At 45.0% G+C, this 17,664-nt stretch overlaps 1 protein-coding gene across 2 annotated transcripts; it reads left to right on the forward strand.

Moving 5' to 3' along the window:
* Nucleotides 1-411: 411 nt before the first annotated feature.
* On the forward strand, nucleotides 412-17,200 carry YKT6 (YKT6 v-SNARE homolog (S. cerevisiae)). 2 transcript variants are annotated; one of them, XM_018567461.1, is made up of 8 exons: nucleotides 412-556; nucleotides 958-1,072; nucleotides 4,081-4,163; nucleotides 8,916-9,016; nucleotides 9,927-10,031; nucleotides 11,966-12,031; nucleotides 13,135-13,236; nucleotides 16,676-17,200. In XM_018567461.1, the coding sequence occupies exons 2-8, from the start codon at nucleotides 969-971 to the stop codon at nucleotides 16,709-16,711; spliced, it is 597 nt and encodes a 198-aa protein (XP_018422963.1). In that variant the 5' UTR covers nucleotides 412-556; nucleotides 958-968; the 3' UTR covers nucleotides 16,712-17,200. The 2 variants fall into 2 exon arrangements, with proteins under 2 accessions (XP_018422963.1, XP_018422962.1); XM_018567460.1 differs by having other exon boundaries at nucleotides 961-1,072.
* Nucleotides 17,201-17,664: the final 464 nt, after the last annotated feature.

Raw genomic sequence — 17,664 nt, forward strand, 5'->3', positions numbered from 1 at the left:
GCTCCGATTGCATTATCAGAAACATCTCCACTATGTATTCCTAGTACACTGCTGATGTTATAACAGGAGAGGATATGCTGGGATTTTAAAACTCAAACACATAAACCCCATTTACATATGTTTGTGTCCAAGAGCAGCTCTTATACCCCCCATTGTCACCCTGTCACCCAATGATTAGTATTACAGGTGTATATTGCTCTGATATATTCCTCAGCGCTGTACAGAGAACACTGAACCGCTCCGTCCACTGTCACACATCACACACTAGTCAGTCACTTGTAAGCTGCTGCAACTGCAAAGTTCACGGGGGTCCCGCCCCCTCCACGGCACTGAGCTCCTGATTGGTTTTTAGCGCACCGCCCCTTCACGGTGTGTCTGCGCTCTTCTCCATGGGAAATGTAGTTTTCCGGACGTAAACAGTTCCCAGCCGCACTCGTTTCCGGTTTGTGACGTGTAACGGGAAGGGCCGCTTCCGGGCTTTTCTGCTGAACCGTCAGAGCGGCTGGAGAGGAGGGAGGAAGAGGAGACCCCGAGGGAGAAGGGAAGAGAGGCTCAGGTGAGGCTCTGATACCCTGTGTGTACGTTGTGTCCGCTCCCCTACCCTGTGTGTACGTTGTGTCCGCTCCCCTACCCTGTGTGTACGTTGTGTCCGCTCCCCTACCCTGTGTGTACGTTGTGTCCGCTCCCCTACCCTGTGTGATCCCCTGCAGCCTCTGCGTCCGCCTTGAGCCCGCTCCCCTGCAGCCTCTGCGTCCGCCTTGAGCCCGCTTCCCTGCAGCATCTGCGTACCTTGTTTAAAATGTATACAGAGTGTATCGGCGTAGATATGAAGATGTCCTGCGTTCAGATTTACTTATAAGTGTAAAGTTTTGTTTATACCCCCCACATAACTTCTCTGAACACAGGAGGAGGTGGTCGGCGGTGTGTCCTAATAGTGATTGTATGTCCTCCTTCCAGCAGAGGCCACCATGAGGCTGTACAGCCTGAGTATACTCTACAAGGGAGATTACAAGGTCCATCTTCTGAAAAGTGCCTATGATGTCTCCTCGTTCAGCTTCTTCCAGAGATCCAGGTAAAGCTTTGTCTTCTCTCCTCAGATCTCAATGGGAATGTTTTCCTGATGCCTACAGAAGCCAGAATTCCAGAATGTATAAAGACTAAACTTTTTTTGTTAGCTTTGGACAGAGTTTTGGGGGGTTAGAACATCTGTCATGTTTTTATTGCTGTGTCCTCGTTCTCTCGAATTGTCCTGATCACCAGGAATGTGAGTGAAGGGCAAATCCAAAATTTTTAGTTGCCACCAGAGCAGAAATAGAGGGGAAAACTTGCAGTGGGGACACTTGTTCCTGTGACAACTGTCGGCTGTGGGGGGCATTTCCCTCACATTGGACAGATATCCTCTTCCTTCCTGTCAACTCTACAGGAAGTGAAAGGAAATCTCCCCAATGGGGAAACAAATCTGACATTCATTCTAACCCTTCTCTACGCTATCCAACATAGGCAAATAAACTTTTGGCTTTAGACTTTCATTTTTCATTTCACTCTCTCCTAGGAGCTTACAATCTAAGGTCCTTATCTCACATACATACACTTGGTACCCCTCCACCTGACATCCCTCGATCAGCTGATGGAAGCAGCAGGTTGGAAATCGGATTCTCAGCTGAACAGAGCTCGCAGCCGCTGACAAAATACAGTGGGGGGAATTTATCAAAACTGGAGCAGTTGCCCATGGGAACCAATCAGCTTCTCTCTTCAGTTTGTTCAGTTAAGATTTAAAAATGAAAGAGAAGCTGATTGGTTGCTATGGGCAACTGCTCCAGATTTTGTCTGCTCCAGTTTTGATAAATTCCCCCCACAGGAAACAACAGGAGGGTTCTTCCATCCACGCACGTAAGTGTTGATGGCGGAATCTGTTATATTTTCTTCGTTCAGCCTGCAGGTTGAAGAAACAAAATATAACTATTCCCAGCTTTACTAGGGCCAGCTTAGAGAGGACCCAATCCACCTACCAGCATGTCTTTCGAGCGTGGGAGGAAACCCATGCAAGCACAGGGAAACCAATGCAAACTCCATGCGGATGCTGTCCTGGCTGAGCTTTGAACCGAGATCCCCCAATGCTGCAAGGAAGAAGTAACCACAGGCTGCTATTCTGTGTCACGGGCATGACATTTAAACGATCTTATTGACAGCAATAGCATCTTTGTTACAATTCCTTTCACAACGGTCACTGCAGTGCAGGTCTTTTAGGGCCCATTCACACCACATCCAGATTACCTCCAAACCAGACTGTTTCCGGACCCAAAATGCATCCCAATGTATCCCTCTGTTTCTGGCCTCTGTTCCCACCAGCGCAGTCCGTTCCAGACCAGAAAAATACAGCTTGTCCTATTTTGTCTGATCTGGAATGCATCAAAAACGCATGGAACGCACCCGTAAGACAATTTTAAGCTAAAAAAATATATATATATTTTTGTAAATGTTAATCGCGGTAAAATCACTGCAAAAATGCAATGCACTATGTTTCAGATCTGGTCCGGAAAATGGTGTGAACCCGGCTTAAGGCTTTCCGGACTAGATCTGGAGCATAGTGCATTGCATTTTTGCCGCGATTAAGATAACAAAAATGTAACTTTTTTTTTTAATATTTTGCTTAAAATGGTCTTACAGGTGCGTTCCAGATGTGTTTGCATTCTAGACCAGACAAAATAGAACAAGCAGTATTTTTCTGGTCTGGAATGGACTGCACTGGTGGGAACAGAGGCCAGAAATAGCATAGGGGTGCATTTTGGGTCCGGAAACAATCTGGCCTGGAGGAAATCTGGATGTGGTGTGAATGGACCCTAAGGGCGTGCACATGAGTCACAGCTCTACAGAACAAATGTATGGCCGCTTTCAGTTTAGGCCAATATAGAAAATGAAAGCATAAACCTGGCTGGTTGTTTTGACATAACTAGTTTTCCATTGATCCGGTTTTAGGTAATTTTTATCCCTGGTAGGTAATTAGATTTTAGCTGTCAGATGTTAACTATAGTAGGCCATACACTTGCCACAGAGTGAGCAAGAAAACAAATGCTCGATTTCCCCCTAAACAGCATGTATGTGGGAGTCCTCACCCCCTCCCCCCGGCTGGGCTATTGTACTCTGACGGTGGCGGGTGTGCCACTGTCAGAATACCCGAGCAGTGTCTACAGCTGATTTGGCAGCAGTCGCTGTTCGGCTGAGTGTTTTTGGACCAGCTCCTAGAACAGAAGTTTATTTAAACCCACTTTTGTTGTACTGCGGGGTATCGACGGGGCCACAAACAGGTTGAATATCGCCCAAGTCGGCAGGCTGAGATTTGAGCTGTGTATGGTCTGCTTTGCATTGGGACTGTAAAGTATAAAACCTAAAATATTGATATTGACAAGTTTAACTTTTCTTATTATTTTTAATAGTTATCATGGCTCTTATTTCAAAAGGTCATCTAATCTTTAAGGGAGGGTTTACGCTTTTGTCTTTAGGTTAGACCAGGGATTAGCAAGCCGCCATTGGTAGGCACGTGATGGGTAGATTGCGATTGACCCCTGCCGTTACGCCTCTGAGATCATAGTGAATGCAGATCCAAGGGATGGATTGAAGGGGGGTGGGGAGTGGGGGTAAATCTCTGAACTAAAGTTGGTATTCCCAAATTAGAGCTTTCTGGTTTTCGTTTGCTTCCCGTCCTGGAACAGAACTGAGGATATGTAAAGACACATGTGACTTATGATCTTGTAAATGGGTCTGGGGTAGGCAACCTCGGGACTCCAGCTGTGGTGGAACTACAAGTCCCATGAGGCATTGCAGACTTGACATCCAGAGGCATGATGGGATTTGTTAGACCACAGCTGGAGTGTGGAGATTGCCTACACCTGGACTAGGAGAATAGTAATTCTGGTGGGAATTGAACTAAGAAGCTTTGCAAGGCCATAGGGCCGCCCATTAAGCCAGTCTGTTGTTTGCTTTGCTACATACAATCTTTCCTTTCAAATGTTTATCTGTGGCTTTGTTTTATTTCATCTTGGAACATTTCCCCTCACTGCCTGGTCTTCCGTGTCTTTATAGTGTGCAAGAGTTCATGACATTCACCAGCCAGCTGATTGTTGAGCGGTCAGATAAAGGGAGTCGATCATCGGTGAAAGAACAAGGTAAGCCTGTAATGGTCAGTATAGAGAACACCTGGGGAGATGTGGGACTGACTTTCATCATTGGGAAGAAAAATCCCCGCTATTGAACTAACTCCGCGGTAATGCGGCTTCAGTGACCTGCTGCTTCTGCTTTATCAGAATGAATCAAATCTGACATTAAAGAAGAACTCCGGGGCAGAATACAACTTAAAGGAGAACTATGGGGTAATTGTTTTTCCCCATAGGGTCACAGGAGGACATCTACTAGCAACATTCTGTCACCCAAAGCTCAGTATATAGTGTGCTATTGCCCGCAATATAATGAGCGCGCCGCAGCTGGACGGATCCGACAACACAGTCGAGATCCACCCAGCTGGCTGAGTGACAGCGGGCTCTGCCTATCTAGAGCCAGAGCCGGCTGTGCCCGCCCCCTCTTTGTCCGTTCCTCCACTCAGCGCTGGAGGATCTGTGAGGGGAGCGTGGCATCCCTGTGGCGAGCGGTGACAAAATTTTGTATGGGGCCCCTGTGATCTCTAGTTACAACCCTTGCAGAGCCCAGTTGAGATCCCACACAGCCCACCTGAGGGTGACCCTGCAGAGCCCACCATAGACTCTCTAAGGTGGGCTCTGCAGGGTCACCCTCAGGTGGGCTGGTCACACTCCTTACCTGTCCGCCTCCTCTTCCTCCACAGTCGGTGACGAGCCCCTCCTCCTCTGATGCCAACCCCTGGCCCCGCCTCCTCCGCTGCTGGGTCCAGCCTGCTCCACCGCCACTCCTGGCTCTCACTGACTCAGCAGCAGCTGTGGAGAAGAACGCGCCGCTGCACAGATCACTATCAGTGATCTGAACAGCGGCACATTTCTCTTCACAGTCACCAGTGACAGCCAGCAGCATGAGATGCCATAGCAACCCGCAGAGCATCAGGAACGTCCTGGCCGGGCCCCCCTGTACCCTGGGCCCCATAGCGGCCGCCTTGGTCGCTATAGTGATTGTTACGCTACTGCCTGTCATAAGTCTTCTCACTCCTTCAACCCCTTCCTGTGAAAAACAGCTGCACATACCCTTCCTCTTTCTGTCTAAACTTTGACTTCTCATGTCATTGACTGGTATGTGAAAGGTTTAAAGAGAGTCAGAAGTTATGCTCTGGTAGTTAGGGGGAAGCCTTGAACTGTGCACTGGCACACAGCAGCAAGAGGAGATATTGCCGGGATTAGCTTCTTCCTATTGTAACAGTTGCAGAGACCGGATTAGCAGCTCGTTCATAGATCAAAGGATGGAAAGTAGAAGAATCTTCCCTGTTTGCATTGTCTCCCCCATGTCGTATATATGTCCATTATTTGTTTCTCTGCCATATCAGAAATCCTCCTCCGCATCATCCTCTCATCTCTCCGCTGCTTCACACTCTTTCAGAAAACTTTTCTTACTCATGTAACCCCCATCTTCCAAATCTTCTGTCGTCTCTCCTATCCTCATTCATTTCTCTCTCTGCTGTCCCCCCTCCTTCTCCTCCCCAATCTCACAAATCTTCTCCCATAAACCACTCGGCAGCACTTCTAAAAACTCTCTGCGACCAAAATGAATAAAAAGAGGACCTGCTGTTCTACTACACATTATTGTCGCAGAATATGACTACAATGATAAACTCCCCTCATTGTATGTTTGCATCAACCTAGTCTGCCAACATTCGCACTTTCCTCTGGTAACTTATCTATAGTGCAGAATAAAGAACTGCAGGGTTCAGGTCTGAGAAAGTGACCTTCCGGCCTTACTGGGGGCTGGGGAGGTTCAATCAAGTGCTGAATTATGGGAGTAGCTCTAAAAGATACAGAAAGAATGATTGAAGGCTTCTGTGCCTTCCCAAAAGTGAAAGTTGAATTCTGAGTTCCTGTTTTGGGATATCTACTTTTATCTTGTGACCTATTGTCAGGGGAACAGAAAGTGAAAGCCAATATAAGATCTGACTGTTGTCACGGGAACAGAAGTGAAAGGAAGGTCTCTAAATGGTGACTCCTCCCCCTGTCAGTGATAGCAGTGGGGTATTCTATACATTTTGGGAGATTTCCTCTTGTTCCTTTTTGTGACTATAGGGCAGGAGGTGAAGGAAAATCTTTCAGGCGGGAGCAATAAAAAGCTGACATCGGATCTCATTGTCATTTCACAACTAGAATCAAAGTTTTGGATGGAATTCCACTTTAAAGTTAGTTGAGTGCAGGCGCTTCTCATGCTTTGGTATCAGATGTACACATGCTTAGCGAGAGAGACACTCCAAAATATATGCAATTACGCAGTTGTGGACACTGCACTACTACAGACGTCCCAACAGAACTTCATCACAGTACATAGGACATGTGTAGTATGCCCGGCTTCCTGATTGGCCAAAAAGCGGGCTCCATGCTCCCTCGTCACCTAGTGAAGAGAGAGAGCATGGAGACGGCTTTCCTGCTAATCGGGAAGCCGGGTGGCGAGTCTTTACACGCTGCCTGGCTTCCTTAATGGGACTTCCGGTATCGGCGAGTACCGGGAAAAAAATATCTGTACTCACACTCGATACTGAAAAACCTGTATCTGTGCAATAATAAAAATCATAATATAATAAATTATTATTTTCATTATGTATTATCACATGGTATAGGTACTCAATATTTTAGGATTGTACTAAATAACTACACTCCAGTAATCTGATGAGAAAAGAAAACAATATCCAGTGCTGGGAGTGAGAATTAATTCTAACATGTAATTTATGACACCACCTATTCCCACCGGGAGATGAGTATATATTGTAGGCCAGTGACAAGCCGTTCACTCAACGTTGTAAATAAACTGTCTGTACCTCAAGGAGAAGATCCTCATTCCTATTGCGTTTGCTGGAGCTGTGTGATGTGACCAGCAATGCTGTTAGTTCAGGAATGTACATAATTTGTCAAACTAGAAAAGATGGTACATGAATGAATCTATAACCGGCCTTTATAGCAGGGCGCACATTGGGAAGGCTTAATATAATACAAAACACAAAAATTCCCCAGCCTCAACCAGCCAGCCTGCAACCAAACAAATAGCCCTGTCAGCCTATAGAGGCCGGTTATAGATTCATGCATGTACCATCTTTTCTAGTTTGACTATTTTTGGTTTGGGGGACGCACTGGAGTCTCAGCGTGCATTTTTGGTTGCTGGGCCTCCAGTGCGTCCCTGCACCTTATCAGGAGGAGTTGGCTACCTCCAGGTACACCTGCATGTAATTTATCAACTTCATTAATATGCTCACACTTGGAGACTCGGATACACAGAGTTAGGACCACACTTTGCAGAGGTGCCTTGGCGCGGCAGTGTGGCTTCTACATATTTTTGGCTAAAAGTTTGTGCAACTAAAACCTCTGATTTTAACGCATACTGTTGACAGGGCTACTTGTTTGGTTGCTGGCTGGCAGGTTGAGGCTGGGGAATTTTTGTGTTTTGTACATAATTTGTATCGCTGCGCCACAGGGAGCTCTTTCTGTGAATAAAGATATAATAAGAATGTTTTTTTCATAGTTCCACAATGTTTTCACATTCTTAGTATGCCCTCATTCACAGAATGATCTCCCTATGGTGCAGTGTTACAAGAGGTTAGCAGAAATCTAAATCGCCTGTGAAAATTGTGATACAACAGAGTAAAATAAATACACTTCAATCTTGGGCCCTACAGGTCACCACACGCGTTACAATTGGATTGCACAATCTCCTTTAGATCTACCAACAACTATGTAGTGCAGGAGTCTAATTGTATACAAACTGATTGGATAGATTAGGTAGATGCTAATACAACATATTTTGGTGCATTTAAAGTTGATTATATGGTTGGATTGTAATGCGTTTGGTGACCCTGAAGCAGGGATAGCCAACTCCATCCCTCCAGCTGTGGTGGAACTACATGAGGCATTGCAAGATTCTCACAGCCCCAGACATGACTCCTGGAGAGAGATGCCTCATGGGGTTTGTAGTTTCACCACAGCTGGAGGGCCAGAGTTTGGCTACCCTAAAGCAAACCCTTCAATTTCACAGCTGTAAACGATCTAGAATAGGAAACCCTACGGTCACTGTAGTAAAACTTTACATTCGGTTGGACAGAACATCTACCCCATCTGGGTGTCCACCTCACCCCAACATATGATGCACGGTGTAGGACTCACTTCTGCCTCGTACATCTGCAGACTTTATGCCCTGCTAGCAAGCTGGAACAATTGTCGTGTATTCTGTATTGGCGGACTATATGCTAATACAATGACGTACCTTCCCATAGTGCTCTTTGTTTTCATGTTCCTGCTGGTGATGGTTCCTAACTTTTTTTTTTTTTTGTTCTCTCTAAAATAAAATAATGCGTTTTCATATGGGGCCCAACAAGGCCCAGAGTAATAGAACCAGGTTGTATCTCCATTAACCAGTGGGGGCCCGGGGATCCCCAGATCAACAAATGATTGCAAAGCAGCACATGTAGCGCCTCTCACTCTGCTAAATTCCAAAGCGGAAACCCCCTCTATGGGTATTAATGGATACGACAGATTGTCACCCGGTAGCGATCTCATAATTTATCTAGTTCCCAACCAAGCCCTGCATGCTTTTGTCTGGTCCTGATGCAATCCCTAACAGTCTGGGGCTCAACTAAGTAATTTGGGGGACTTTTCTCACCTCCTCTGCCTTTTTACTGAGCATCGTTCCGTGATTTCTCTTCTCACTATAATCTGTGAATAATTATTACAAGCTTTATAGGTGTGACTTTTTATCTTTCATCTCTACAGAATATCTGTGCCACGTTTATGTACGCAATGACTCCTTGGCAGGCGTAGTGATTGCTGATACAGAGTATCCTCAAAGAGTTTGTTTCACACTCCTTGAAAAGGTAAGACTGCTAACTTTAGTATGAAAGTGTATCCCCAGAGTACCAAGGAAGTTTAATACACAATACCTACTCAATAGCCGTTATCGTGAAACATTCCCACGTTGAGATATCATATAATGAGAAAACTCTGCCCAATTATATTCAGAGAGTTGCTAGTTTGTCCGATCGTGATCGCAGAGGCTCTCTGGTATTGTCCGATCGTGATCGCAGAGGCTCTCTGGTATTGGCCTGTGGTGATCTCAGGGGCTCTCTGGTATTGGCCCGTGGTGATCGCAGGGGCTCGCTGGCATTGGCCCGTGGTGATCGCAGGGGCTCGCTGGTATTGGCCCGTGGTGATCGCAGGGGCTCGCTGGTATATTTTTTTTATACTTATTAACTCGTTTTTTGTTTTTGTCGCCTATAAACAAGAAGCACACAATTGTGGGGAAAAAAACCCTTTAATTTCTAAACTTGTTGTTTTTGTCTATAGATTGCATAAAAAATAAAAATAATTTTTGCAAGACAATTTCACCAAAAGAAAGCCTTGTTTATCTTGGGAAAAACATAACAAAGTGGTTGCCGAATAAACAGGCCCATAGCAGAACTGTAGAAATTGCTCTGTGGGGAGTGTGCAGGTGTGCGAGCTGAGCTGGTTACTAATTTAAGCTATGTACTCTCTGAGAACGCCCTGTAATCTTCCTCGAAGCATAAATATTTATCACCCCTGGTGCATACTTGTGAAGCTGCTGCAGTAACCACTGAAATGTTTCTTTTCCTGGAGTGTTTTATGTCGGTTTGATGGGTTTCAGCTTTTGCAGAGTCGGACGTACATCAGATTTATATAGGGAATTGTTTTGTACACAGGACAACAGTTTTGGGTTGTGTGGTTTATTCTAGTGGTATCTGGTGTTAATTTTATTATTCTTTTCAGGTCCTGGAGGAATTCTCCACCCAGGTGGACAGAATAGACTGGCCATCCGGCTCTCCTGCTACCATTCAGTACAATGCCTTGGACTCTTATCTTGCTAAGTATCAGGTAAGGGTTTCGCGTTGTCTTACATAGATTTTCCAGTGTGTTGATTTGTATCTGTGTCCTATTCATTCTGTTCTGTTTGTCAAATCTGATTTAATAGAATATTTGAAAGTGAACTAAAGCAAAACCTTTTTTTGTCATTAGTCTTCTTTTGGGTCACAGGAGTATATTTACTAATGTCCTCCTGTGACCCAAAGTCGGCATATGGTGTGCTATTGCCCGCTATATTGTGAAAGCGCTGCCAGGAAGGATCCAACCCACTGCCTGATTGACAGCAGTCTCTGCTTCTCTATAGCCAGCTGTGCCCATCCTTTCCCCTGTCTGCTCCTCCAATGAGCACCGGAGGAATAGAGAGGGAAGCGGTGACTGACATTCGCTTCTCTCTGCAGGAAGAAGCCGTGAGCTGAAAATTCAGCAGTTTGGGATCGCTCAGTTATCAATCTAGAGAGCCAGCGTGTGACAGCTGTGGTGCCCAGGCTGGTACTACATTTTACTGTCCCGACAGTTTTCCTTTAAAAAACCCCGCACCACCAAGGGTGTGGACAAGGAGAACAAAGAATACAAAACCCCCAAGAATAAGTACCCCTTGAAACAAATGTCCGCATTACAAAAATTCAAAAATTGTATCAAAAAAATTAAGATAACTTTTTTTAATTATAAATCTAATGTCACTATACTATAAATCTAAGTGTCACCCCCCCCCCTCCTTCCTTCCCAGAAGAGTGACAGCACTATATAAATGATGATGATAATAATATAGACTGCCAGAAACCATAATTGTTTTCTAAAATAAAATGGGAAATTGTTTCCTCTTTCATTATATATTTATTATTTCCAACTAGGGCTGGTAATGATTAAAATTTTCGTGTTCGACCGAGCCACTAGCGACTAAGCACGAGAGCAGCTAAGCTAGTTTTGGCCAAGTGAGCTATGCAGGGAACTATTTTTTTTTCCCCCACCTGTGACGTCACCGGATTCCTCTTCCTTGTGTTAGCCGACGGCGCCACTTGGGGAAGGGGGGAGGAGTCTGGTGACGTTGATGCCCGTGACATCACCGGATCTCCGACGGAACTCCCGGAAGCCGGCGGAGAGGTGAGTGTTTCCATTTTTGATCACAATAATTTTAATCGATCAAAAAGTTTTAACGATTAATCGTTAATTTCTGCAGCCCTATTTCCAACATAAACAACAAACATACAAAAGAGACAAGAAAAGAAGAAATTAATCAATAAATGAACAAAGAAAGAAAATCTACACATCATTCCATTAACAGCACTAAGGGACTTTATAGCCCCTTCCAATTCTTCAATCCTGATTTATTTGATCATTCTCTCCATAAACTTAAAAAAAAAACCTTTACCAATTGTTTCCTCTTTGGAATTAGTGAAATTTAGTTCTTATTCAAAGTGGCCACCAGTTTCATCTGGTATATTCTGTCCTTCATGGACGGGACTTTTGGCATAACGGTTACAATTAGCATGTGACTGTTTAAAGCTATTAGCTTCTTCTGTGTTCATTTGTTTGTTTACAGATGTCCCATTGTGTGTCCCCTGAATCGGAGTAATCATTTCTGATCTTCCTGAATGGGAAGCGTACTTCCCCCATGATACGTAATTGTAGTCCTTCTATGATTTTGTAAAAGACTGACTTTTCCTTATTTTTAATAAAAATACAGGACTTGCTGCACCAGGGAAGAAGGCGGCCCTGTCTGTCTTGTCTAGAAGGTCACGAATGTGCACTTTGCAAGTCCCAGCTGTTACTATCTCCTTATCTGTGTCATAATGGAAGTCTTTACTATGATTTATTATGATTCTGGAAAAAAAAACAAGCAGGAGGCTGCAAAATGAATGATTAACCATTTATTGATGAATTTCATGACCTAGACATTGTCACTGAGGACAGGACATCGCTCACTCCAATTCTGCTTCTCTTTTCAGAATCCTCGGGAAGCTGATCCAATGAGTAAAGTACAAGCCGAGCTGGACGAAACCAAAATTATCCTGGTAAGTGCAATCTTATCATCCCCCTGGTGTCTTCACATCTTATTTATGGATAGCATGGGGAATATTGGGGGTTATACTGTTGCCTACAGAAGGATTGGACACTGGCAAAAACAAAAGTTGGCCAGCCAAGGATAACTTCCTCCTACTACCAGCATGCTTTGGTTTGCAGCAAGCAGTACTAGAGTATGATCATGGACACACATGATAGGGTGTGAGTCCCTCAATGAACTTCAAGAAAAGGATTTTACGGAGTGTACTACATTCCTAATCCACTACATTGCTTCTTGAGCTTGTTTCTACATGGCAGCTATTCAGATCTGTCTTTCTTCAGTCTAGCTTTGAGTGCCATCCCATGCTGGCGTGGGCCGGCATTGACTGTCTTGAAAGTGGGTGAGCTGATTTGGGCTGAGCATTGGCAGCTACTTTGCTATTTGCCCCTTGGGTGCCTTTTAATTTACAGTATGCATTGGTTTACCACAGAAAGGGTAAAGGCAGGGGGACTGAGGGCTGACATCTGCTGGGTGGAGTGTTGCATGCACTTGATTTGTCTATGCTGAAAGGCAGGAGAGGATCACCCAGCTGCTGCTGCTCTCGCTTTGCAAATGTGCCACTTGGAACTACAAACTCCGGACCGTTCCTACTTTGTAGATTGTCTATAGTGTGTTTGGTCACCTCCGGGCACCAAACTCGCACATGTACCAGCTGTCTGGGATTTTTTTTTTTTAAGTACCTGAGGCATTCTACCCTGAGCTCGATTGCATCCTGCCTATGTTGTCATAGCATGCAGACATAGATGGGAGGTGCTCCTGCTCCACGGTTGACTCTGTCTCCTAATGGTTCTGGGGATGTTTATACTGTGCCATCTGAAGGCACTGACATGTGGAATCCTGCTACCCTACAGTTATGAGTGACAAAGTTCTAGTTATAAGTAAAATTGTGAATCCGTAAGCCTGGTACAAGGTAAATTAGTTTTACTGGTGCCTAGCAGAGATCTAGAAGACAGAGACCCCTGCATAATACTGTACATTCCAGCCCTACAGAACTTGAAGTCCCTGAGCATTCATTGTCTGCAGTTTTAAATCTGTCTCCTTTGTCGTCTTCAGCACAACACTATGGAATCCTTACTACAGCGTGGAGAAAAACTGGATGACCTAGTCAGTAAATCAGAAGTACTGGGAACCCAGTCCAAAGCATTTTACAAAACAGTAAGTGCCAATAGTGTGTGATATCCTTGTTTCTTGCAAAAAATATGTTTCAAACAATGACAGGTAAGCTTCACATCCTTCAGGCTCCATTCACACACATACGGTATGTGCATGTTAATGTGTTTTTTTTTGTTTTTTTTCTCTCTTGCATTGAAGCAAGTTTTGTTAAGGCAGCCAATTCACTTCCAATGTGCCTTAAAGTTTACCTGCAATCTTTTGGGCACTGCAATGCGCTGTGCATTCAGGTCGGTGGGTTGCATAGGTATGCTTTTTTACACTGCACATTGGAGTGCCATTCAGAAGGAATCGTGGTGCATACAAATAGGTGTGAAGGGAGCCTTGCGGACAGCGGTAGATATGGAAGTATCGAAATGTTAAAGAGCACCTTAACTATGAGAGACATGGGGGCTGCCATTGCATGTTTACCCTTTGGCTTCAATACTTTTATCTGCAACAGGTATGCAGATAAAGTTTTGTGAATCTACAGATAGGTCAGGGACTAAAACTTTACTGGACCCAGTTGGCCAGTGAGCTAGCTAGACACTTCATCTTCAAAAAGGAATTGGCAATGGCAGCCCCTCTGGATTTCTAAGGTTTGCTTTAAGTACAAGGCTGCAGTGGTCATGTAAAGTTTTATTGCATTGGTTATTAGTGTGAAGCAAAAAGATTATGGACTATTTGAAACAAGATCTTTTTTTGCTTGCCTAACAAGGTGCTGGTGTAGGTGTGATGTAGAACTTCTGTATTAACTAAATATTATTTGCCGCAATGGTTAAATACCTTTTTAATGCAGAACTGTGAGGCTACTGGTCTCCAGGACTCTTGCACAGCATACTTGTACTATATGGCAGGTGTGCCCTCTAGTCAGCTCTCCTCTAAGCATGCAAGGTTTGTTCTCCCACTTTGCTATGCTATGTCTATGGCCACTTACATTTTGTCTTGATCTTTCAAGTCTGGGGTCTTCAGTAGAAACACTCATCCCTTTTAGTCTGTTCTCTTCGATCACTAAATATACTATAAGATAAATTCAGATTTTTTTCCCCCCAGATAAAATGATACTCCGTTTTGTATCAATGGCTGGTCATAGTTTTCACATCTGAGTGTACTGCAGGAAACTAGCGTCCTCCCGTCACCCTAGGCTCAGTATACCACCTGCTGTAGCTCGCGGTATACTGAGACGCCCCCGCTGAAGCGGATCCCGACAATTGTGCCGGGATCCGCCCGGTTGCGTGACTGACAGCTGGCTCTGCCAGTCAGCGCTGGCGGAGCGGGGAATCAAGCCCCTCCCCTGTCACGGCAGAGAGCCGTGACAGGATCGAGAGGTGAGCGAACGCCGGTATGTGTTCGCTCACCTCCCGATCTACTGAGCCGACCTGTGACAGTCTCATTGTCACAGGTCGGCTAGAACTATAAGGTGAGTGAAAAGCACTCGCCTCATAGTTCTCCTTTTTATTACATTTAGCTTATCTATTGGGTTATGGCAAATCCCTGCTTTTTCCATTATGTTAATAAAGTGTATAATTTGCTTTGTGAGGGGTTGGTACTCCTGGTTTGCACTGTGGTGGGAAAGATAGAAAGGAGATTTCACTTGTGGTTTGCAGTGTGATTTGAGATAGGATCTCTATTTGTGGTTTGTAGTGCGGTAGGGGCAATAGAGAGGTGATGGTACCCATTGTTTCCAGTGTGGAGGGATATATGAAAATGAGATGGTATTCCTGATTGGCAGTGTGGTGGAGCTATAGAAAGGAGATGGTACCTATAGTTTGCATTGTTGAGAGAGGTATAAAAAGATGGTATTCCTGGTTTGCACTGTGGTGAAAAAATATAGAAAGGAGATGGTACCCAGTTTGCAGTGTGATGGGGAATATAGACATGAGATGGTACCCATGGTTTGCAGTGTGGTGGGAGATCTAAAAAGGGCATGGTATTCCTAATTTTCACTTTGGCAGAAGATATAAAGAGGAGATTCTACTCGTGGTTTGCAGTGTGTTTGGGGATTTAGAAAAGAGAATGGTACCCATGGTTTGTAGTCTGGTGGGAGATTGAGAAGAGATGTTTACTCCTGGTATGCAGTGTGGTGGGAGAGAGAGGAGATGGTACTCCTGGTATGCAGTGTGGTGGGAGAGAGGGGAGATGGTACTCCTGGTATGCAGTGTGGTGGGAGAGAGGAGAGGGTACTCCTGGTTTGCAGTGTGGTGGGAGAGAGAGGAGATGGTACTCCTGGTATGCAGTGTGGTGGGAGAGAGAGGAGATGATACTCCTGGTATGCAGTGTGGTGGGAGAGAGGGGAGATGGTTCGTCTGGTTTGCAGTGTGGTGGGAGAGAGAGGAGAGATGGTACATCTGGTATGCAGTGTGGTGGTATAGAGAGGAGATGGTACTCCTGGTATGCAGTGTGGTGGGAGAGAGGAGATGGTACGTCTGGTATGCAGTGTGGTGGGATAGAGAGGAAATGGTTCGTCTGGTATGCAGTGTGGTGGGATATAGAGAGGGGATGGTACTCCTGGTATGCAGTGTGGTGGGATATAGAGAGGAGATGGTACTCCTGGTATGCAGTGTGGTGGGATAGAGAGGAGATGGTACGTCTGGTTTGCAGTGTGGTGGGATATAGAGAGGAGATGGTACTCCTGGTATGCAGTGTGGTGGGAGAGAGGGGAGATGGTACTCCTGGTTTTGCAGTGTGGTGGGAGAGAGGAGATGGTACGTCTGATTTGCATTGTGGTTGGAGAGAGAGGAGATGGTTCGTCTGGTATGCAGTGTGGTGGGATATAGAGAGGAGATGGTATGTCTGGTTTGCAGTGTGGTGGGATATAGAGAGGAGATGGTACTCCTGGTATGCAGTGTGTGGGATATAGAGAGGAGATGGTACTCCTGGTTTGCAGTGTGGTGGGATATAGAGAGGAGATGGTACTCCTGGTTTGCAGTGTGGTGGGATATAGAGAGGAGATGGTATGTCTGGTTTGCAGTGTGGTGGGATATAGAGAGGAGATGGTACTCCTGGTATGCAGTGTGGTGGGATATAGAGAGGAGATGGTACTCCTGGTTTGAAGTGTGGTGAGAGAGGAGAATGTACTCATGAATTGCAGTGTGGCGGGAGACATGGACTGGTGATTCTGTGACATGCATAAGAATCCTTATCCAGTGACTAATTTACAGGCATATATTTGTAACGTTGGCATACAACTGTCAGGTGGCAGGGCACATTGGTCCCTCATGTTTGGCGCACATCTCTGGTTTCCTTGTGTGTCCCCTCAGGGTAGGTGTTAAGTATAATGATAGCAGACAGATGCAGCAATCTGCATTAGTTTCTTTTCTACTCCATTCACTCTTCCAGGGTGTCACACCTGAGCCTACCAACCTTACTACATTATAGAAATGTTTCTGTAAGGCTTGCACGGCCGCTTTTAACCCCTCTCTACTTCCCTTTGCTTCACCCTCAGGCACGGAAGCAGAACTCATGTTGCGATGTGATGTGAGCGGTGGCGATCGGACGCAGGACAATGAACAAACCTTTCGATATCAGGGGGCTGAACTACCAAATCTGCTGATTTCTAGCCCTCTCCATCCCCAGCAGGGGGCAGTCAAAAACGGCCCTGCCCTCAGGTCGCTATCCTTTCTTCTTCTTCATTTACAAATGTTGGAGGAGGGAGGATCTTTTTAACATTTGTCTGTTGATGTGTGTTCAGTTTTTACTGCGAGGTTAAATGTCCCCCTAAGCTGTCCCCTGCCAACAGGTCCCCCTCTGGGTGGTTTTGCTCTGATCATTGTCTGTTCGATGCAAACATTCCTCTGATACAAAGTATCGCCGTACATACTGTACATCAGAAAACAAAACGTCATTAAGCTGCAGAGAGATGTTTAAGTATTAATAGTTTATTCATGAACACGTAAAACACAGACGGTATACTAATCGTACCCCAAAATGATCTCTCTTGAAAGGATGGGGCTCATCCTCCCCCCTGCCCCCCACCATTACTATAAAGATGTGCATTTGAATGTCATGTTAACCCCTTCCATACCAGAAATCGAGACTCCTCTTAGCCATGGTTAGCCTCTTACTAAATGGAGAATGGATCCCACGCTTGAAGGGGTTAAAATCGGAACGTTGAAACCAAACCTGCATATTCACAGCGCACCTGAACATCCGGACTTTGTGAATTAACCCTTTCTTGCTTTATGCCGAACATCTTGCGTCTCTTTCATAGTGTCTTACCCGAGTACATCTCAAAAGTCGATGCGTTTGGATGCCTTTTACTTTTTGCTGAAAGGGTTAATTCTCGTGCTGTATAGCTAACTTATTAATGTATTTGGTGTTTGTTTTTTTTGTTCACCAGTGAATCTTTTTTTTTTTTTCCAATTATTTCTTGACAAAAATTGTATTTTAATAAAAATCGGCTGAACCTTTCTGTACCAAATGCTGGATAAGACG

This window comes from Nanorana parkeri, unplaced genomic scaffold, assembly GCF_000935625.1.
Source record: "Nanorana parkeri isolate BGI_ZX_2015 unplaced genomic scaffold, ASM93562v1 scaffold1052, whole genome shotgun sequence".
NCBI classification, from domain to species: domain Eukaryota; kingdom Metazoa; phylum Chordata; class Amphibia; order Anura; family Dicroglossidae; genus Nanorana; species Nanorana parkeri.

Coding starts and splice junctions, on each gene's coding strand:
- YKT6 (XM_018567461.1), top strand. CDS start 969: ATGAGGCTGTACAGCCTGAGTATACTCTACAAGGGAGATTACAAGGTC. Junction 12,032..13,134: donor ACGAAACCAAAATTATCCTG/GTAAGTGCAATC, acceptor TGTCGTCTTCAG/CACAACACTATGGAATCCTT. Junction 13,237..16,675: donor CCAAAGCATTTTACAAAACA/GTAAGTGCCAAT, acceptor CTTCACCCTCAG/GCACGGAAGCAGAACTCATG.